The 23,093-nt window shown below is 35.2% G+C and overlaps 2 protein-coding genes and 1 pseudogene across 2 annotated transcripts; 1 reads left to right on the top strand and 2 right to left on the bottom strand.

The window, feature by feature from the left end:
* Positions 1-6,563: 6,563 nt before the first annotated feature.
* On the top strand, positions 6,564-8,425 carry LOC111369186 (L-tryptophan--pyruvate aminotransferase 1-like). Its single transcript, XM_022990660.1, has 4 exons — positions 6,564-6,857; positions 7,217-7,497; positions 7,789-8,093; positions 8,292-8,425. The coding sequence occupies exons 1-4, from the start codon at positions 6,564-6,566 to the stop codon at positions 8,423-8,425; spliced, it is 1,014 nt and encodes a 337-aa protein (XP_022846428.1).
* Positions 8,426-8,931: 506 nt separating this feature from the next.
* LOC111369185 (protein POOR HOMOLOGOUS SYNAPSIS 1) lies at positions 8,932-17,548 on the bottom strand. The gene is made up of 8 exons (XM_022990659.1): positions 17,166-17,548; positions 10,682-10,798; positions 10,315-10,380; positions 10,115-10,209; positions 9,712-9,899; positions 9,573-9,619; positions 9,394-9,421; positions 8,932-9,181 (listed from the first exon to the last, which is right to left on the bottom strand). Exons 1-8 carry the CDS (start codon positions 17,475-17,477, stop codon positions 9,123-9,125), a joined length of 912 nt encoding a protein of 303 aa, XP_022846427.1. The 5' UTR covers positions 17,478-17,548; the 3' UTR covers positions 8,932-9,122.
* Positions 17,549-18,386: 838 nt separating this feature from the next.
* LOC111369315 lies at positions 18,387-22,327 on the bottom strand (annotated as a pseudogene).
* Positions 22,328-23,093: the final 766 nt, after the last annotated feature.

The raw sequence follows: 23,093 nt of genomic DNA, 5'->3' as shown, positions 1-23,093 counted from the left end.
TAATTTTCTATGTTTTTATTGGTAGTTATGTTGTTTTATTCTAATAATTATTGGGCTCCCTTAAAATAATTCGCTAATATTTGGATAGAGCAGAAGCATTGAATGATTCACAAAAAGTCACAGTAGCTAAATATTATTGTATTTTATTCTTTTATTCATTTTCTTTTATTAATTATTTTATATCATTTAACTATAATCAATTAATTTATGTACTATATTTTTATATTTATGAAGAGAACGAATCGTATATTACAATTGTAAATGGATGCCATTAGTATTGATTAAGAGTTAAAAATATTTATATCACGTTACTGCATTATTATAATTATAATCATATAATTTTGCTTTGTAATTTTTTTAATAGTTCAACTTATGTTTTAACGTGAAATCTTAGACTAATATTTACAATTTAACTTATTTGATATATATTAATCTTTTCATTGTTAAACCGTAGTTTTAAACCGAATCAAACTGAAAAAAAAAAGATTTGAATTGGTTTGGTTTAGAAATTAAAGTTGTTTGGTTTGATTTGGAAAATTTTCAAACGGTTTGATTTGAAAATTTGTCTCAAACTGTGTTCGCCCCTAGCCTGCATGTACACATGCACCATATGATATAGTGTAGGAATTGGTTCAAATTAACCAAAAATTGGAAAATGAAAAGGTGTGTAAAAGTGGAAAATAAAAAAGTATGACTACGTGTCAATTTTGACCAAATATTCAGACTTGATTTGATGGTCAAATTACAAAAGTAAATAGACCAACTTATTCTACTCGTTGAGTAGATCGTCGTGGTACATTTGGAATCTCGAAACCAATTCCGGATGAATGAGAAATTGCGAATCAAAGTTGAAAGAAATGAAGTGTTGCAACTTTTTGAAAGGATGCATGTTTTGACCCACACTACTTCATTTGCACCCTTTCTACATCTATAAATAGAACTCTATAGATATGAAAAAGGGCACACCAATTGCATTGAACATTCATTCTCCTCTTGCAATTCTCTCCTTTTTAATTTCATAGCATTTTCATGCATTTCCTTGGTAAAGAGGGAATTACGTTCGAGTTCGTTGGTCGAAGCCATTTGGAGTGCTCCTATGGCTTGACGTGGTCATTGTATCTTGGGAGATGATTGTCGAAAAACCTTTAACACCGATGCGGGGCAAATTCATCTTAAGGACCAAGTGTCAAACAATTGCCTCAACCAAAAATTCATCACTTGCATCTTTCTTCCTTCATTTTCTGATTTCTCTTAATTATGATTTGATTTCAGAAACTGATTAACATTATTTACATGTTTGTTTTGCGAGGTTTGATTCAAAAGAATAACTTGTTTTCGTTCGAGAATCGAAAAAGATGAATCCATATTCATGCATTCGGATTCGGTAACTATTATTGTTTTGCTTCTCAAATTCTATTTTGGTAAGTTGAAATTACGTTTCGATTTCACACAAATAAACGGTATGCTTTTATGAATATACTATGCATATAATCGGTATATTCCCCAACAATTTTAAGATGAATTTTGTGTTCGTTGTGAATGGTATATTTTGTTTCGAATCTGCCAACTATACTACTCACTAAAGGGAACAAATTGGATTCTATTCAAAAATTGCAATTTGAAATTCTGCTATATTTGTATCATAAAATGGAAATAAAATTTGAACCGGTGCGTGCATGGAAACCCAATATTATGTGAAAATACGAATGGAGACGTTTGAAGATAACTGTAATTATAGAGTTCTCTTCATCTTTGCATATGCATTTTTCCTTAAGCATGTGCAGATTTCTGCATGCATCTGGTAATATGTTTCATGAAAATATTCTAAAAAAAAGATGGCATGTGTACTATAAATATTTAGAAAGACAAATGGCATGTGTGACTATAATTAAATGCATATGTTGCTATAATTTGAACCAATGGATTTACGCTTAACATTCTGCCATACTTTCAACATTCTATTTTGTGAAATTTTTCTGCTAGCCTCGAAAAATATTATGTTTCTGTATAATGTACATCTTGGGAACTTGTGAGTGACAATTTTCTTCTATGTGAGATTGCAATATCTCTTATGATATGGAAGTAAACATTCCTATAAATGGAATAAACTTATACAATGGATGTATAAATGTTTGGAATATAAGTTGTTATTCCTTCACATTGGTCATGATGAATTGGATATTGTTAAAATCAACTCGAGTCCAATAATGAATGGATGGAAATAAGGAAATTATTCCTAACCATTGGACATATAAGGATGTCAATTATTTGATGAAAGTACATGAACTTTCATGACAATTCCTTTGATTGGAATATGATAATGGCATGGTAAATTAGTTGGTTAAAATTTCATATCTTATTGAAATTATACTAACTTTGACTATGGTGATAGCCTCAATTAATTTCATAAAATTAAGTGAGATGATTTAAGTGGATATCATTATTTAGTAATGAGAATTAAGCCACTTAATTATTTGAAATCGTAGAAAATTTTGCATGGAAAGATGTGTCTTTTCATATGAAATATCATGACTTTTGGTATGATTAATTTCCAATGGGTGTGTCTCTTTATAAAGATTAATTCAAGAGGTGTGTCCTTTTATAGGATTGTATCTTTTGAGAACACAACTTTTCAACCGATAGTTGAAATAAAACTATCATGTGAAATGTCACAAATGTGATAAGATGCATATGTTTGAAGAAGTTGCAATGCTTACCCCTCTTTATTATTGAATTTGACTTCAATCATGAAACCAATTAAGTTGGTATACGTTTGAAAGCATTGCAGGTCTATATGATGGCCTTGATTTAATTTGAATGATCAAATTAAAATAATTGGATTGAAGTACGTTATATGCAATTTTAATTGAAATAAATTGTGAGTCAACGATCACTATTCTGAAAGCAATTAAAATTTCACAAAGTACTCAATAAGGATATTATGAATTGAACTATAAAAGAGTTGATGAACTCTAAGTTCAAGTATAACCCAAGAATGTGGGGGTTAAACTTAATACTCGTGAACTTGAGTGGAAAGTTCAAAACTTGTGGATGCAACATTACTAGATTGCATATGTATTCCTAATTGAGGAATTGTGGGGGTAACTTAATTTAACAGTTACGTTTGCTTCTATCTTATAATCACAGAACGATATCTATGAAGGTAGAAAGATAGAAAACCCTTATTCTAATTATAATGATGATATATACTAAGTCTAAAGTGGATGAAATGGGTTGTAAAGCCAATTGTGGCTGTTGTTTGGACATGCAAGAACAATTGGAATATATGAAGAATATTAATATAGTTCAAATGCATGGTAATGTTTCAATGATGATATTGAATACCCATGATTCTGAAATCCACTTCTAAACATGGTTGACTAGTGTAATAATTAGATAGAAATCCTGTAACAGTGTTTTTTTAGAAATTGATAAAGTTTTAGATAAAGCTATTGAGGCATGTAGTTTCATGAGAGGATTTCTTGGTGGCGATAATTTGTATCTATCAAATGAATCGATCATTGGCTAGCAATAATTGATAAGATACTAAGTCACATGTAATAGTAGGTCTAGACATATAAGTCATAGATAAGTCATAAACATAATACCATTAAGCAGTCGATCTCAATGGTGTAAACTCGTGGTACCTTGAAAGAGATTTACTAAAAGAGATCAAGAATACTGTATATCGAAAGGAATGAGGTAAAGCCTACTACGTTAGAGCCCTTGTAATGGTAACCCTATCTTGTTGACTGGAGATCCCAAGATCTTGGTTCAAAGGGACAACTAAGTTATGAGGATTCTATGAAACACTAAGGAAAATAGTTTCCTAACTCATTCCTATGATATTAAAGTGCTTTCTGTAGAGTTGTAAGAAGTTAAGATAATTTTTTAATGATTCTTATATCTTAAGTCAAGTGGAATAGGGCAGAACACTCTTAATAGGAGGTCACCTGCGTGAGTGTGAAGTGTGGCCACTTCAGTGAGAATTATTCAAGGATTAAATTCTCTAAACACTCGCAGAATCAAGAAGGGTTCAGGACCAAAATGAACCAAGTCATGAGAACCATGAATGGCTTAGGGAAGACATTGTGTGAGTATCGTTGTCTTGGCTTACATTAAAAGTTGAATGGTTCAAGACATCACGTTCACCAATTAGCCGAGTAAGTCCAATGGTATTTCACTAAGGGAGGTTTAAGGCCAGAAGCTACATTCCCTGATGCAGTGTTTTTTCGCACCTTCTCTACATTGCATCATATCATTGCATTTGCATATGCGTACCCAATTTTCATTCATGTGGGGGATTGTAGGAATTGGTTCAAATTAAGCAAAAATTGGAAAATGAAAAGGTGTATAAAAGTGGAAAATAAAAAGGTGTGACTATGTGTCAACTTCAACCAAATATTCAGACTTGATCTGATGGTCAAATTACAAAAGTAAATAGACCAACTTATTCTACTCGTTGAGTAGATCGTCATGGTATATTTGGGATCTCGAAACCAATTTCGAATGAATGAAAAATTACGAACTAAATTTGGAAGAAATGAAGTGTTGCAACTTTTCGAAAGGATGTAGGTTTTGGCCAAGTGTTGCAATTTTTTGAAAGGATGCATGTTTTGGCCCACACTACTTCATTTGCACTCTTTCTACATCTATAAATAGAACCCTATGGACATAATTTTGGGCACACCAATTGCATTGAGCATTCATTCTTCTCTTGCAATTCTCTCATTTCTAATTTCATAGCATTTTCATGCATTTCCTTTGTAGAGAGGAAATTCCGTTCGAGTTCGTTGGTCGAAGTCATTTGGAGTGCTCCTATGGCTTGACGTGGTCGTTGTATCTTGAGAGATGATTGTCGAAAAATCGTTAGCACCGATGCGGGGCAAATTCATCTTAAGGACCAAGTATCAAACACTTGCCTCGACCAAAAATTCATCACTTGCATCTTTCTTCCTTCACTTTCTGATTTCTCTTAATTATGATTTGATTTCAGAAACTGATTAACATTATTTACATGTTTGTTCTGCGAGATTTGATTCAAAAGAATAACTTGCTTTCGTTTGAGAATCGAAAAAGATGAATCCATATTCATGCATTCGGATTCGGCAACTATTATTATTTTGCTTCTCAAATTCTATTTTGGTAAGTCGAAATTACGTTTCGATTTCACACAAATAAACGGTATGCTTTTATGAATATATTATGCACATAATCGATGTATTCCTACATGGACATGTGTAATTATCCTCAGCACATGCTAGTCATGCAACTTCCCAACATGATATTGTGTTCGTAGAGTATTGTTTTTTATTTTAATATAGTTTAGTTCACTATATGGCAAAGATACTGTTGAACCATATTTATTTTTCTTTAAAAAAGGTATTTTTGATAAAATTACTTATTTAGAATATACGAAATAAAGATCGAAAATCTTAAAGAGCGTTAAGCCATATCTATAGATACTTAATTAGGGTTATATCTTTATATTAGTGGTGTATTTTTAAAAATATGTTTTAATATAACAAATAATAATTACCATATTTGTTATTTATAAAGTCATTAAGATGTCAAGTGTTTGCATTTATATTTGGATAAGACAACTTGAAAATTTCTTTGTCGAGATAAGATTTATCTCTTACATAAAATTTTATCCTTAATTTGTCAGATCTTTTATTCCTTAATCTGTGCAAAAAATTTAGTGATCCACCCTTATCATATACAAGGGGAATGCTAAACGAATAAGATCCCCTATCACAGCAGCACTTCCTTACATATAACAGATATGCTAAAGGGATAGGGAATGGGGACAGGGTTGAGGTGGCTCGACCTTGGCCCTTGATCTGACCCCTTGTATTTGTAGCATATCTTTATATATAAAGCCACTTCAATAGAACTTTGAAAAGTCAAAAAGTGCTTATGAAACTGAAAAATTGCCTTCAAATATATTAGATAATTTTCATTTTGTTAGGTGTGAATAGTTTTTAGAGAAAGTTGGCCTGCAAAAACAATTACACAAAAAATTGACTCTCCCACCATTTTTGGGAACTTTTACAATTAAGAATCTAGAAATAAAAAATCTGATGAAAACACATTTATTGAAAGCAATCCAAACTAAATTAGTAACGGAATATCTAACCACTGCTGTTCGTCCAAAGCACAGGCATATAAAATATAGAGTGTGAGTTCAGTTATATACTACTGGAGCTGTTCTTTCTGAATCCTAAAACACTCACTAAGAATTGAGATCAAGAAAGATGTATGGATCAGATCAGGCCATTGTTATCAAAGGCTCAAAGTGTTCTGGTGTTTTGCCTGAAGCCACAGAGAATAACCCCCAGTCTAACCAACTGTCCGACGCCATCATCAATCTGGATCAGTAAGTCTTTCACCAATGTGTGTGTGTGTGTTTTCATCACTTTCTTGATTATATTTTACCAATGTGTTTAATTTGGCTTTAGAGTGGCGAAGTAGGATTTTTGTGGTCGACCCTTTATGAATAAGAATATTTCTATGTGGCTGATGCATTTTTTTTTTTTTTTTTCGACAGTGGTGATCCTACAATGTTTGAATCCTGCTGGAGAAAACTGGGAAACACGTGCACTGTCACGTTCACGGGAAATCAATCTCTAAATTATTTCGCCAACCTGAAAAACTTGTGCTGGTTTTCGGAGCCAAAACTTGAGGAAGAGATAATGAAATTGCACAATGTCGTACGCAATGCAACAGTAGAGGGTTACCATATTGTTGTTGGGACTGGATCAAGTCAGCTCATTCAGGCTGTATTATATGCCCTTTCTGATCCTTTAAATGAGCCAAAGCCTATCAGTGTTGTATCGGCTGCTCCTTACTACTTGGTATGTGTTATCTCGACCAAAACCTTAAACTATTACAGAAACTGTAGAATTCATATAAATCGATTATGATTAGTTTGACTTCTAAAATTTCTGAATATCTAAATAAAGTCAACTAAAAATCAGACACAAAATAAACTATCTGATGTTTTACGACAAACTTTGTCTCTTGCTGAGGCTTTTGTTGGTTGAATGTTAGAGATCTCCTGACATGACAAACATGGTAACCTTGACAAATGCAAAGACTAATAAAATAACATAAAATTTCTATTAAATTGTCTGATCACATGATTTCTATAACATATGAAACTTACGTTGGTGATCACTGACACAAATCTGTAAAACTTCATTGTTTCTTGCAGTCATATCCAGAAGTGACAGATTTTTTAAGGTCAGGACTCTACAAATGGGCAGGTGATGCACATAATTTTGATAAAGATGGGTCCTACATAGAAATGGTAACTGCCCCAAATAACCCTGATGGGGTTATGAGAGAACCTGTTGTGAATAGAGCTCAAGGGATGCTTGTTCATGACCTTGCTTACTACTGGCCACAGTACACTCCCATGACCGGTCCAGCAGATCATGATGTTATGCTGTTCACAGTTTCTAAATGCACTGGACATGCAGGATCAAGAATTGGGTAACTTGCATTCTTTGGGACTTAAGCCAAACATACTCCAAGACTTGACTGATTCGATCATGGTCTTGCAAGAGGTGGATCGAATCCAAATGTGTTCACCCCTAATGGTTACATGAAAATGCAGTAATTTTTACTGAACATGTTTGTCAAAAGAGGTTACTTAAAAAGTAACTTTACTTTTTAAGAACTTGGTCAAACATCCTCCGAGACCGAGTCCAATCATGTTCTTGCAAGAAGCAGATCAAACCAAACGGTTCCCACCATATTTGTTGATTCTTGTTCAATGTACAGATGGGCTCTTGTTAAGGACATAAACGTAGCAAGGAAAATGGTGAAGTTTATTGAGATCAACACAATTGGAGTGTCCAAAGAAGCACAACAAAGAGCAGCCAAGATCCTGGAAGTGATTTCTGATAGCTGCAGCCAAACCGTTAGGCTTCCGGAGTTGGATAACTTTTTTGAATATGGCCAGCAACTCTTGACTGAAAGGTGGAAGAAGTTGAGGGAAGTTGTTAAACGCAATAAACTCTTGACTCTACCCACGTTCCAAATTCAGTACTACAATTTCACTGGAGACTTCACTGAGGCACATCCTGGTAATCAATTATGTAATCTATGTATTTAATTCTGGACAATCAGAGTTCAGCCACATGCAGATACTTGTAATACACAAGGTGGAACCTACCACCATGAGTGGCTTCGAATATGTTTGAGTAGTGAGCATATGGCTAAACTGACGAGACAATGTTAGGTTTGAAATACATGTCGACATTTATTTTGTGATTTTTCAACAGCCTTTGCATGGATGAAATGCAAAGAAGATGTGGACTGTGAGAAACTATTTAGAGGGCACGGAATTCTAACAAGAAGTGAAAAGCGCTTTGGGAGCGACCCAAAGTGTGAGAATAAGCATGCTGAGCAGGGATGAGGAGTTTGGTCTCTTTGTGAAGAGGCTCTCAACCATCCATGGGATTGCAAATGGAAATTAAGAGCTTTTATGCCTACACATAAAATTGCTACATTCAAAGAGAGAATACTGCACCCATTACCTATATGTTTAGGCATAGCGGCGAGGCAGAATTGGATGAAATGGAACAATTTGTTGTGCTTTCAGTCAGTAGCTAATGATGTATCATGTGCTAAGACCTTTCAATGTTCGTTTAGTTCAATATTATTAACTAGCAAAATTCAACGCAAAGAATTTGAGTTTTGAGTAGTAGTTTTCAAAGGGTAAACCTATACATATGATTTTCATAAGCTTGTTATGGCTTATTTGATATGATGCAGTATCTTGCAATTCATGTTCTTGCTTAATGTTTCAATGGCTTGGAAGGCAGACGTAGAAGCAAAGCCTATCGCCAAGCCTCACTAATTTGAATCCTTTCAACCAGAGAATATGCATTGGAAAAGTCATGAAGATGCAGTCCATGTATCAGTCACGTAAAACCAAGCCTATGTTACAAGAAAAGATTGTAGAATGGCTTCATTTTTCTTTTCCCAATTTCATTGAAACACATAATAACAACAAAAAGAATTTTTAAGCAAAATTATGAAAATGCTATGAAGACAATGAACATGTGCATGCTTTACAATTGATTCAGCTCTAGCTCCATGTTCATCAATGTTTAGAGCAGTATATCATCTCCCAATTCCTTGATGACATTCTCTACAGTAGCCACTATATCTGGTAATATTCAAAGATCCAGTTAGTATGTTAGATTTATGCAATAACATACTAAAAATATGTGCGATGGAAAGTTCTATCGTTCAGCAGTTTTCTGATTATTGTCTTTCTCTCTCAGTACTTCTAACATGGCAAAACGATAAATTTACCCAAAGCAAATATTTCAACGGATGGTGTACAAAGGATTAATAGTATCTTATAGTAAACCATACCTTTGAAAGAGGAACCTTCAAGATATTGCTGCAAGAAAAACAAATCGTGAAACTAATGGAGGCAGGAGCAGATTCATTATATTAAATGTCATACTAGAGTTGCCTGATAATACATAACTATAATATCTGTGTGTGTGTCAGAGACAAAAATTTGTAGCATGAAAACAAGGTTTAAGTACCATTATTTGGGTTTTAAGATCAACTTCCTCGGTCTCTGCTGGTTTTGCTGCAGGTAGATAATTTGATTAATCAAGTGAGTAACTGCAAGACTCGAAGTTAGAGTACAATATCAAATGATAGAATAGAGAAAAAAAATACCTTTTTTGGCTGCAGGGCAATGATTCATCAATAATGATGTGAAACTGGGAGGAAAAGCTGGATGTATCCCTTCATCAGCAACATTTTGTGAACTTGCCTGTGGATCTGAATCTTGAGCTTTATCAATTGGTGGTATCAGATGTATACTGGTGTCTGCAGAAGTTGTATACTGCCAGTCCTTCTCGGGCCTGCAAATGACATTGGATATTATTGTCAAATTTCTTTTTGATTATTCACTAATTAATTGTTTTTTTCCTTCATTTATGTGCATTACAATTACTCTTATATCCTTGTTGTTTGAAGAGGGTCCACGCTCTTTGCCACAAGATTTTGAGTCTGTGCTCATATAAATTTGTTTCAAGGAACAGAACAAAATTGAGCAACAGTGCATCACTGCGCATACCTGTATGCAGGTCCAATTGAATGTACAGACTCAGCCTGATAAGATAGGTTGGAGTCGCATGGAAGCGCTTGAAGTCTTTCACTATCCAAGATTTCCTGAGTAAAACAGATAAAATATCACTTAGAAAAATGTAATATATTTATGTAATGCAATGGAAATAAATTAATAGGCAATGAAATCATAGATACTAATGGGTACACCTTTAGAACATTCATGAAGTTTTCGGCTTCAAAGCTGTTCAAAAACCTGAGTGCAAATTTCTGGATCTGTAAACATTCATGAACATAAATCCTGATGAGCTTAGATATATTGAAGCAACTAAAACCATTTAGTTAAACTCATTTGATTGCATGAATAAGTCAATAAACATTTTCAGCTTGATAAAAGGAAGTCGATAAGCATGACTATCCATAGATTCCAGAGTCTACTGCAACAGCAAGTAACGTCCTCTTTATATCATTATTGTAAATGGAAAGACTTCTTCGTTTCAACAAGACAACAAGTCATAAGAAAAGCTCCATCATGGAAGAAATTTTAGTAAGAGTTTGAAATTGTTTAGCAGCTTACCTGGCCTACTCCATCTTTGTAACTAACAAAAACAGCTCTGCTCCCACGTGAAGGAAATCCAGAGACACATGACACTTGAGGCCATGAAAATTGAAGCTTTGAGATATAATGCTCCTCCTGAACCATCGATGGAACCACTAAATTTGTTACATTCTCTATGAAAATTCACAAAATCAAAATGGTACTTACAGAAAACCTTGTACATAAGGGGAAAAAATCATCAGAATCAATCCACAGAGAGAAATTACTCTAAGTGATGAAAACGATCATTACCATAGTATATATTCAAAGATCACTTTAATCCTGGTATTGCTATGAACTGTATAAAAATGAAAGTAATGCAACAGATTAAGTTACACACATTCCATGCAAAACACAATAACCAGACGTGGCAGTGGAATCATAAGGATCTTATTCACATGGCTATGCAGAAATTCAATTTTAGATAGATAGAAATCAAATTAAAATTACTATTTCCGAAAAAATACAGTCAGAGGACTGGAAACATCAGGTGTGTTGGGAGTTCCCTCCACGTGAGGGAAGTTACAATTTGTGGAAGTGGGGCAGTTTTCACTTTTCTCCCAAAACTAATTAAAAGCCCCAAAACAAAGACAAAAACACACGTGCCATTTCTTCTGAAAACAGAGAGTGACCGAGAGAGAGAGAGAGACGCATGGGTTTTAGCTTCTTCTCGCTAAAGATTGGAGGTTCATTTGTGGTCCAATTAAATTGAAATTTCAATATGTTGTTCCTGGCGAAGAGGGCCACATTTTGGCTGGAGTTGATCTTCCAGATTCCTCTCCATTTCTCTAGGGATTACACACTTGTTTAGTGAGATTTTCTCCCGTTATTGTGTGTATTTACTTTGGAATAAGGTTGTTGTTGGTATCCAAGAACTATGTGTTCTTGATGTATTGGAAGCCTCTAGATTGTATTCTGGAGAAGAAAAATGGTGTATCCCATTATTTTTCATAGTGGAAGGCTTTCACTGGACTAGGTCCCGGGGTTTTTCCTTTCACACTGAAGGGTTTCCCCATCAACAAATCTTTGTGTTCAATTGTTAAATTTCTTGCAGTGTGTGTGAGTTATTGGAGCAAAGTATTGTTATTATTATTGCCATTTTAATTTGCACATTTAAGGGGTTGAAATATTGTTTTCGCTGCTTGTTTGTGTCACGGGTTCAATCCCCAACAAAGTGGTATCAGAGCGTTGGTTGAGTCTCTGTATTTCTGGTGAGAATTAAAATGAAGGATTTGGCTGGTGGCATGGTTAAACTCACAACTTCCAATTATTTTCTTTGGAAGACTAGGATGGAAGATATTCTGTATTGCAATGTTTTGTTTGAACCTATTGAAATGAATGGCAAGAAACTCGATTCTAAGATTTATAAGGATTGGAAAAAGTTGAATAAAAAGGCTGTTGGACAGATTAGGCAGTGGGTTAATCAGAGTCTCTTCCATCATATAGCCAAAGAAGTAGATGCATATAGTCTTTAGCAGAAATTAGAAAGTCTTTATGAAAGAAAGACTACACAAAACAAGGCTTTTGTAATTAGAAAGCTCGTAAATTTAAAGTACAGGGATGGTAATAGTGTTGCAGAGCACTTGAACAGCTTTCAAGGATAGTTGAATGAGTTTTCTACCATGAATCTTACACTAGATGATGAGCTTCAGGCTTTACTTCTGTTGAGTTCCTTACTAGACAATTGTGAAGCTTTAGTTATCTCTGAGTAATTAAGCTCCAAATGGTGTGATCACTGTCGACATGGTGAAAGATAGTATGTTTAATGAAGAGGCTAGAAGAAAAGAGCAGGGTATTTCTTCTAATTCTGAAGCACTTGTTACAAAGAAATGAGGGAGAAGCCAAAGTAGAAAACCTTATGGCGATGACAGTCGTGACAAGTCTAGAGGAAAATCGAAGTCAAGAAAAATGATAAAATGTTATTATTGTAACAAGCTAAGGCACCTTAAAAAAGACTGCAGAAAATGGAAAAGAGAACAGTCAAAATGGAAAGGTAAAGAACAAAAAGTACAAAAGGAGACTACAGCAGTTGCATCTGATGCTGAGGTATTTATAGCTTCTGATGAAGCATTTACTAGCCTTACATGCCAGGATTCTCCATGGATAGTTGATACAGCAACTTCTGTTCATATTACTCCACGTAGGGATTTCTTTTCATCCTATATCAATGGTAATTTTGGTTGGATTAGGATGGGAAATGAAGCTAAAGCAAAAATGGTTGGCATGGGGGATGTACACTTAAAAACTAGAATTGATAGCAAGTTACTTCTCAGGGGTGTCAAACATGTTCCTGATATGCACTGCAGCTTGATTTCTGTTGGAAAGCTTGATGAAGAAGGCTATCATAATGACCTCGGAGATGGTAGTTAGAAACTTACAAAGGGTTCTCTCGTTTTAGCTAGAGGAAAGAAGACTAATGGTCTCTACAGAACAGAAGCAAAATTAATCCATGGAGATGTGAATATTGCAGAAAATGAAGCTTCTAATGAGCTATGACATAAGCAGCTTGGCCATATGAGTGAAAAAGGACTTCAAATTCTTGCCAAAGAGAAGCTCCTAGACAATGTGAAAGGTACATCACGAATCCCTTGTACTCATTGTTTAGTTGGAAAGAAAAGTAGAGTTGCATTTCGTAGATTCCTTGCATCTAGAAAGATTCATATTCTTGATTTAGTTCACACTGATGTTTGCACAATACAAAGTAAATCTCTAAGTGGTGCATTGTATTAAGTCACATTTACTGATGATCACTCTAGAAAAGTGTTTGCATATCCGTTGAAATCTAAAGATCAGGTACTGGAAGTATTTAAAGACTTTCATTTGAAAGTTGAAAAAGAAACTAGAAAGCAGTTAAAATGTGTCAGAGTAGATAATGGTGATGAGTACCGTAAGCCATTTGAAGAGTACTGCAGAAAATATGACATCAGACTTGAGAAAACTGTTTCGAAGACTCCACAACAAAATAGAGTGGCAAAAAGAATGAACAGGACTATTTGTGAGAAAATCAGATGCATGCTTTCTCATGCAACATTGCCCAAGCACTTTTGGGTCGAGGCAATGAGGACATCAGTCAGCAGTTGACTGGATTAATCTTTCTCCATCAGTTCTTTTAAACGGTGATGTTCTAGAGAGTTTTTGGACAGAGAAAAATATATCTCTTAATCACTTAAGAGTTTTTGGCTGTCGGGTATTTGTTTATATTCCTAAAGATGAAAGATCTAAGCTTGATAGCAAAGCAAAAAAGTACATCTTCTTGGGTTATGCACATGAAGAATTTGGGTACAGGGTGTGGGATCCAGTGAATAAAAAGATCATCAGGAGCAAAGATGTTGTCTTCTTTGAAAATGAATCCATTGAAGACTTGAATCAGATTAAGAAGCCAAATTCAATCAATAAAGAACAAATCAATTCAGTTCCATATGTACCAAAACGTGTGGTACATGAGGACCATAGAGAAAATGTGCAAGAAGAACATGATAGACATGATGAAGCCACTACATAGAGCGATGCAGAACTAGATCAAAATCAAGAGGAATCTCCTTCAAAGGTGCCAGTTGAAGAAGAGTTGAGAAAATCTACTGGAGAGCGTCAACCTTCCAAAAGGTATTCTAGTAATGAATATGTGTTACTTTTTTATGAGGGAAGAGCCGGAACGTTATCAGGAGGTTCTACAACATGATCAGAAAATGGAGTAGTTAAAAGCTATACAAGAAGAGATGAAATCCTTGCATATGAACCATACTTATGATCTGATGGAGCTGCCTAAGGGCAAGAGAGCACTAAAGAACAAATGGGTGTTCGGAGTAAAGGTTGAACCAAATAGCTTGCAGTCAATGTACAGGGTAAAGTTGGTTGTGAAGGGGTTTGATCAGAATAAAGGTATTGATTTTGAAGAAATATTCTCACCTATGGTTAAAATGTCTTCAATTCAAGTTGTGTTAGGCTTGCCAGCTAGTATGAATTTGGAGATTGAACAACTTGATGTAAAGGCTGCTTTCCTCCATGGTGACCTTGAGGAGGAAATATATATGGAGCAACCAGAAAGATTTATAGCTAGAGGCAAAGAAAATCTTATACATCGGTCGAAGAAAAGCTTGTATGGTTTGAGGCAGGCACCAAGACAATAGTACAAGAAATTTGATTTCTTCATGGTTGAGCATGGATATACCAGAACAACTTCTCATCATTGTGTGTTCATAAAGAAATTCTCTGATGTGGAATTTATTATTCTTTTACTCTATGTGGACGACATGTTGATTGTTGGTAGTGACACTGAAAAAATTAAAAAGCTGAAAAATGAATTGAGTAAGTCCTTTAAGATGAAGGAGTTGGGACCTGTAAATCAAATTCTCGGTATGAAAATCACTCGTAACTAGAAGAATGGAAAATTATGGCTATCACAGGAAGGTTATATCGAGAAGATATTACATAGGTTCAATATGGACAAGGCAAAACCAATAAGCTCTCCACTTGTAAGTCATTTGAAGTTGAGTTCAAGGTAAAATCCTTCAAGCGAGAAAGAAAAGGAAGAAATGAAGAATGTGCCTTATGCATCAGTCGTCAGTAGCTTAATGTATGCTATGGTATGCACAAGGCTAGATATTGCTCATTCCATTGGAGTTGTCAGCAGATTCCTCTCTAGTTCTAGAAAGGAACACTGGACAGCAGTGAAGTGGATTCTTAGGTATCTCAGAGAGACTTCTAAGATTTGTTTATCTATTGGTACCAGCAAACCCGAGCTTGTTGGGTTCACAGATGCAGATATGGCTGGGGATGTTGACTCTAGAAAGTTACTTCTACGTATCTGATCACTTTTTCAGGGAAAGCAGTTTCATAGCAATTAAGATTACAGAAATGTGTTACTTTATCTACCACAGAGGCTGAGTATATAGCCATCAAAGCTAGCAAGGAGTTGCTATGGATGAAGAAGTTCTTACAAGAACTGGGCTTCAAGCAAGAGAAGTATACACTCTATTGAGACAGATAGAGTACTATTCATCTCAGTAAGAATCCAACCTTCCAGTCAAGATTCAAACATATTGAAATGAGGTATCATTGGATTCGAGATGCTTTGGAGATGAAGAAGTTACCGCTTGAGAAAATTCACACTGATAAGAATGGTTCAGATATGATGACAAAGCCATTACCTATGGAGAAACTACTAGTGTGTAGAAGGAAAGCGGGCTTGGTGAAGTCCCTCACGTAGTCGAGAGAGGGAGATTTGTTGGGAGTTCCCCCCACGTGAGGGAAGTTACAATTTCTGGAAGTGGGACAGTTTCCACCTTTCTCCCAAAACTAATTAAAAGCCCCAAAACAAAGACAAAAACACACGTACCATTCCTTCTAAAAACAGAGAGTGATCGAGAGAGAGAGACACATGGGCTTTAGCTTCTTCTCGCTAAAGATTGGAGGTTCATTTGTGGTCTGATTAAGTTGAAATTTCAATATGTTTTTCCTGGCAAAGAGAGCTACGTTTTGACTGAAAATGACCGTCCAAATTCCTCTCCATTTCTCTAGGCATTACACACTTGTTTAGTGAGATTTTCTCCTTGTTATTGTGTGTATTTACTTTAGAATAATGTTGTTGTTGGTATCCAAGAACTATATGTGTTCTTGATGTATTGGTAGCTTCTAGATTGTATTCTAGAGAAGAAAAACGCTGTATCCCATAATTTTTCATAGTGGAACGCTTTTATTGGACTAGGTCCGGGGTTTTTCCCTTCACACTGAAGGGTCTCCCCTCAACAAATCTTTGTGTTCAATTGTTAATTTCTTGCAATGTGTGTTGAGCTATTGGCGCCGAGTATTGTTGTTATTATTGCCATTTTAATTCTGCACATTTGAGGGGTTGAAATATTGTTTCCGCTGCTTGTTTGTCTTACTGGTTCAATCCCCAACAAGGTGCAACACAGAGAAATGAAGGTGTGGTATTATAAGCACAAAGTACTAGAAATCAGAAAGAAAAAGTCAAGCAAAAGACAGGATAATTATGTAAAAAGCAAGCAAACTACACAATATACTGAGAAGGTCGATTATTTTGTATCTATATGGACTTTGCATCTAGCATATTCAAAGAGTTGCTCTGATCAATTTAAAGTAAGACATCTGTATGATTTCGAGCTCTAGAGAAATTTTCGGAGTCACAGCTAATATATCGATCTCGGAACTGAATCAAGATCATTAAAGAAAGAGTTGTAAATCAAACAGAGGGCATGGATTCATTAAATGTTGAACTTACAAGGAAGAATAACTGTATCTAATGCGGAAACTACAATACAAATGTAGTCGATTGTTGCGAGGACTTTGCAGCTAATAAAATCAAGCACAGAAACTGAATTAATCAAACGGAGGACGTTGAATTAGGTTTCCGACATGCAGTGACTTCAATGGTAGAAGAAGATGAAAAACCAAAGCACTACTACATAAAAACCTGTACAAATACGCGATTTGATTTTGAACTTACGAGGACTTTAACTCGGAGAGACAGCAAGAGAATGGCATCGGAAAATCCGTTATGGCGATCTGATACAAGCTTGACACAGGCCGTGAACGAGGAGGAGGAAATCCACGCGCCGCTGCGTAGGCGCTGCTTTTGGACGGCGGCCAGGGGCGAGAGAGAAGAATGAGTACAGCTGAAATTGGAGGAGCTGTAGTTGATGAAGCGTGCATATTGGATTTGCCATTGATCTATGACTGGGGAGATTTGTGAGTGCGAATGCCTAGGGTTTTCCATTTCCAAGTGATTAGTTGGTATTGTAACCATTGATCCCGCCATTTTTGGAGTTTTTGAAATGGAAAGTTTTTCTTTGGGGTTTTTATAGTTACAGAGAGGGACGGTAATGCTGATTTTTGTTACTTGTCTAAAGTGAAAGGATTACAATTCATTTATCATTAATAATGATTTTTCAGTTGACAAATATCAATAATAATGTAAATACCCATACGAATACGAAATTATGACCCTCGAGAGGGATCACAGCTTTTTATGAACTCACAAATTAAGATTTAAATTGATGACTTGGATTCATTCCATCCTTTTTACATCGAATGTTGATAAAGATCCATATTTCACATCAAAATTACTTTACAAAATCAGTCTTTTAGAAGTAGTCATCAACATATCACACTCATTATACATTATGCAAATTGCATCTCTCTGTATGTTCTCTAATAGAAATTGTCACAATCCTAGTTATTAAGCTCATGTCCATTCTTACGTCCCAATTAATTGATCGTCGCCACTTCCAGATGGGCCCACAGTCCCCCCCGCCCCCTCTCCTTTTTGACTTACTTCTTATATAATTCTCACACACTAAGACCCACACCCACTTTGCATTAGTAAAAATGAAGATTTTAATTTCACAAAAAGTGGAGACAAAGAGGAACTCCAATTCGCTCAGAAACACATTAGTGCAATCAAAACCAACTATGATCCGACACACTACCTATCTTTTTAGATAATCGACGACTCGAAATGATATGACCAGGCCGGATCATTGCTTATTATTTATTAACATAACTCAAATTTTCTATTGACCTCAACCGGTTTTTACTATACACCCAGGCCTCTCCAAATTTTGAAGCCTACTCAAATTCTTGAAGAACCGAATTAATATTTATTTTTGACAAACCAAAATTGAGTAGTAAAACCCATGATTTCAAGCATTCATCAAGCAAGTATGTAGAATTTTAGGTTTTTTACATGTATTATAATTTATGGGTAAGTAAAATCCCATTATATCAATACAATACACTTATTCTAAACAATAAACTAAAACTCACTCTACATATATTCTTTTTCTCCGTCAGTTCAATTCATTGCTAGATCAATCAAACTCAAAAAGAAAAGAAGAAATCTTCTGGTGTTGAATCCTCAGCTTCTATTCGGTAACTCTATATTGCCCTTTGACTCTTTGAGATGCAGAAAAAAATTAGAAGCAGATGTCTGAAAACCACCATTAGACCTGGAGGGCAGATGCAATCGAAGCGGAAAGGCTTAGAATTTCAAATGGAGCCTTGTTTTTAACATGTTCCACTGTTTGAGGACACGAGTCTGTGATCCAGAAATACGTCATCCCATTCTCAGGGTTCCCTGAAAGAGTTTCAGCTACATTATATGATTTACGAAAATGCAGCTACAGTTAGCGGAAATATGAAAACATATGATTGAACATACTATGAGCACGTCTGGTAGTGTTATTTCAAGCTTATAAGCTAGTCAAACATTATTTTTATTCACACATTCCGTAAGACACACAGCTTATGATCTACAAAATGCTATACCAAACATACACTACATATAGTTGCTATCTTAAGTTCCGGTGGCACAATTAAAATTTTGAAAAATGCAGTATTTTGGTTCATATGATGCGTGACTACCTCCATTATCGTGTTTAAACCGCTCCCAAGAGCTGTTGGGGAAAATACCATGTGTCACATAGGCACTTATTTTTGCAGCTCCATGTTTCGCCAATACTTTCTGGGAAAACACACACACACACACATTAGCGGTCAATTACAATACTAGTGTTTTTCTCAAAAATACGAAACAGTGCTTGTAGAAACTAAACGATATTATGCAAAGCCCTACAGATACGTTTAAAGAATGGAGAGTTTGCCATAAAATCATTTTACCTGACACTCTGATAGTGTGCCACCTGATTGCACAAGGTCATCAACTATTACAACATGACGTCGTCTCCCTCCTTAATGCGTACGATTCGTTGATCACCTTCCCTAACTTTGGCACAAACAACCTGTACATGGTTATCAGACGGTTAAGCCAATTTATTACAGTGCATAGTTCCACGAGTTAGAAGAATAGAAAACAGAGGAAACATTCGCTGATTGATGGAACATTGACGCTAGTTTTAATCAAATAAATGCCAAATACTCAGCTATACCATGAATTCTCATACATATTCATTTTTCTTGATACTCTTTTAAGGCCTTTATATATACCATGGAATAGTATTCAGAGGAAGTAAATCAGATAGTGGTTCCAGCAGGCAAAACTGGAATTTATGATGTGTTTGGATGGTTATATCTTTACTTATATAGGAACTGTACAGATTGAGTTCTTAGAAAGCATGAGTGGCAAGCTATGGTTATTGTTGACATCCATGTCTGTGTTAGGAGTAGTACCATTGGAAAGTGCTGCAGCTGCTTATGAAACCGTTTCCATGCACCGTCATCTGGAAAGGCTATGGTTATCTGGACACAGAAAAAAGGAATTGAAAATTTTCGAAAAAATGAATACACATGAATTTCATCTCTTAAACTATGACGGTTAAAAAACTCAATTTTGCAATTGCCCAAAAAGCATGGAATATAATCAGAAATTCAGTTGTGGATGAGAAATGAATACATAATTAGTGCACAATAAGTTTCTAAGAGCAATATATAGCAAAACATTATAAAAGAAATTGAATTTCTTACAAGTGGGTGGGATTTTTAAGCCACCTTCTATCCAACACAATAAGGATGCATATGCTAATTAAGCCATCGTTTCCCTATAAATTCACCATTTTTTGGAACCACTGGAGACAAAGACCTAACTTAATGTTTGAACATTTTCAAGTTCAACGTGCACTTTAAAACTCTCACTTTCCAAAACAAAATTAATTCCATTGACAACTACTTTGTGCTCAAAATGCTGGAAAAGTAACAAGAACCTTTAGCTACAATGAAATTCAAAGGAATAAAGAAAAAGTCTTACGTTGTCAGAGTCCGGGAGCTGTTGAAGCCTATTCAAGAGCATCGGTATACCACTTTCAAAGCATGGTAAAATATTATCACCAAAGTAAAATCTCTCCTGCGGTACAAAAGAAAAATGAAAAGGAAACAGTACATTAAGCTCCAGAAGAAAAAAAGAAAGATAATGAGCATAATTAAAAGAATGAATAGCAGCACGAATATAACACTAGTCACCACTAAAGCACGATTCATTTACCTACCCACCTGTAAGGCATGAATATCAAAAGTTACTATACTGGTGGGTCCACCCCTTGAAATTGGAATATTTGACAAGATTCTCGCCAGCGTGAAAGCCGTGGCAACATCTCCTTCATCCTCCATACGCTCGGACGTGCCCGTGGGGAAAAATGGCAGGACAAGTGTAAAGGATGAAACAAACAGCTTCGGCAGCGCATATATAACAGACAATTGCTCGAAAATAACGCCAGGGGAACTAAATGAAGCTAGAAAAGCTACATGTTGACCACGAATTCCATGAGCGTTGGATATGAATAAGTTAGGAAATCCATCTTCAAATTTCCTGATTGATTAAATACACAAATAAACCTATGTTATATAATACATACTATTATTTTCACAACTCATATGTTGGGAGAAATATCAATAAATTTGAATAACAAGACAACTAGTTCAAACCTTATTTATCATTTCATGCCAAATAGCAATTAGATAAATTGATTAAAAGGATAGTCATTATAAGCAATGAAAACAACAATCATAAAGGATCCTAATGACAGTTAGCAAGATGAAAGATCACCAAATTACACTTTGTTCCATCATAAGTAGAGAAGAAGTCTCATTTTCTCAAAACGTTAGAACTCCCTATCAAGACTCTTGACTGGAAAGTAAAAGAGCGATGGCGATCATTGAAAAACGGAAAATACTTCCTCACTTACCAGTCTCTCCAACTAAAACAGAACTTACATATAAATTAAGGGCAAATAATGGGTAAACTTCTCCCCTTGTATTTCAGTGATCTACAAATCATTTATACCAAAACAAAGTACTAAGAATAACAAAAATCTCCAAATATTCAAAGTTACACTATAGCATAATTCTAATAGTTTTTATTCACTTCATGATAAAGAATACATCTGAATGAAATCATACAAAATAATTCTCTAGAGAACTACCTTAACAAATCGACCCAGAGTTAGGCTCTGTTTAAACTCATTTGACAGAAAAGTCCAACCAAGATACTCAATACGTAAAAGACAACAGAAAGTACAAAAGTTGGTCTTTCACATTAATATTAATATACCATTAAATGAAGTATTCTCGTGATCCCATTTCTCAGAACAAACTAAAACTACGCTTAATCAATATACTGTAAGGAAAAAAAAACACACACACACACGTGTGTGCGTGTGTGTGTTCCAATTCATTGAATCTGGATAATTTCAATTAAACAGGATACCTCCAGGTGATGCTACGGAGCTCAATAGCGTCAGATTCTGTCGCAATTCTTTCAGCAAGATCCCTCATTTCCGAGGAGTAAAAAAGGCAAATTCTTTTGGGATTCTTAATTGAAGAATCCAAACCGGCACTTGAAGAGGCCATTGGAAAAGGGGGTTTCAGAATGATGTGAATTGGGTCGCCCGAAGATACGCAGTCAATGGTCCATTTCTGAGGAGAATTCGTGAACTCGCATTTAAAGGGTGTCTTATTGTGCCTGGAGGAATGTGAAGGGATCGAAATGGCATTATGAGTTTTGCTAGGGATTTTTGTGGAAGGTCGTTGGAGGGGTGGCGGTGGTGAAACAGCCGACATTGGGGTGGTAGCGGTGGGATCGGCCTTTGCGTACTTGACGGAGTGGAGTGCAGAGCTTTTTTCTTTTTCTTTTTTTACTATATAAATGTAGTTACGAAATTGCCCCTCATTAAACCGGTCGTGTAAAACGGGGGTAATTTTTAAAATAGCTTGATCAAACAACCAAATTTTCATTTTGACCATTTTTTTTTTGTATTCACCACATTGGCCTATTGCCATTAAAAAGACAATTCTACCCTTATTCATATCTAATAATTACAAAAGTATATCAAATGTTTAAAAGACAATAATATCCTTAATAGTTTAAATAAATTATGTTACTTCCATACGTAAATTTCAAAATCAGTTTTGGTTTATCAGTTTCTCCAATACAGTAAAAAAGAATTTTTTCCTTCCATCTACTAAAATATTGAAATCTCCCAAAATTATCAAAGGTTCAAGAAAGAAACAATACTCACAGTCGGCACTGGAAATTGGTAAGTGTAAATACGTATTTTGAATTTTGTTTTAGTTAAGTTTACTGTTTGAATCTGTAAATAATTATTTTGAGAAAGGCAGGTGAATTTTACAGTATTTAAACACAGATTTATAATTTTTTTATAGCAAAAACAACAAAAGAAATTCATCTCTGTATGCATATAATTTACAGGAAAAATTTATAGGTGTCTGTAAAATAAATATTTAAACATTATTTCGTTGAAAAAGGGAAAAAAATAAAAAATTAGAGCGTAAATTTCAGATGAAATGGACGAAAAAAGCTGGGCCAAATGTTTCCAGCCGGCCCAGTTGTCGGGGCCGGAAGGAAACAGTCGGCCCAGCCCCCCTTTTGCTGGAAACAGCCGGCTGTTTCCAGCCGGCCCAGATA

This window comes from Olea europaea, chromosome 20 (genome assembly GCF_002742605.1).
Source record: "Olea europaea var. sylvestris chromosome 20, O_europaea_v1, whole genome shotgun sequence".
NCBI classification, from domain to species: domain Eukaryota; kingdom Viridiplantae; phylum Streptophyta; class Magnoliopsida; order Lamiales; family Oleaceae; genus Olea; species Olea europaea.
Note: the sequence above shows the minus strand (reverse complement) of the source record. Positions and strands in the feature narration are given on the sequence as shown.

Coding starts and splice junctions, on each gene's coding strand:
- LOC111369186 (XM_022990660.1), top strand. CDS start 6,564: ATGTTTGAATCCTGCTGGAGAAAACTGGGAAACACGTGCACTGTCACG. Junction 7,498..7,788: donor CATGCAGGATCAAGAATTGG/GTAACTTGCATT, acceptor TTCAATGTACAG/ATGGGCTCTTGTTAAGGACA. Junction 8,094..8,291: donor CTTCACTGAGGCACATCCTG/GTAATCAATTAT, acceptor ATTTTTCAACAG/CCTTTGCATGGATGAAATGC.
- LOC111369185 (XM_022990659.1), bottom strand. CDS start 17,477: ATGGCGGGATCAATGGTTACAATACCAACTAATCACTTGGAAATGGAA. Junction 9,900..10,114: donor TCAATTGGACCTGCATACAG/GTATGCGCAGTG, acceptor TGTCATTTGCAG/GCCCGAGAAGGACTGGCAGT. Junction 9,182..9,393: donor TGAAGGTTCCTCTTTCAAAG/GTATGGTTTACT, acceptor GAATATTACCAG/ATATAGTGGCTACTGTAGAG.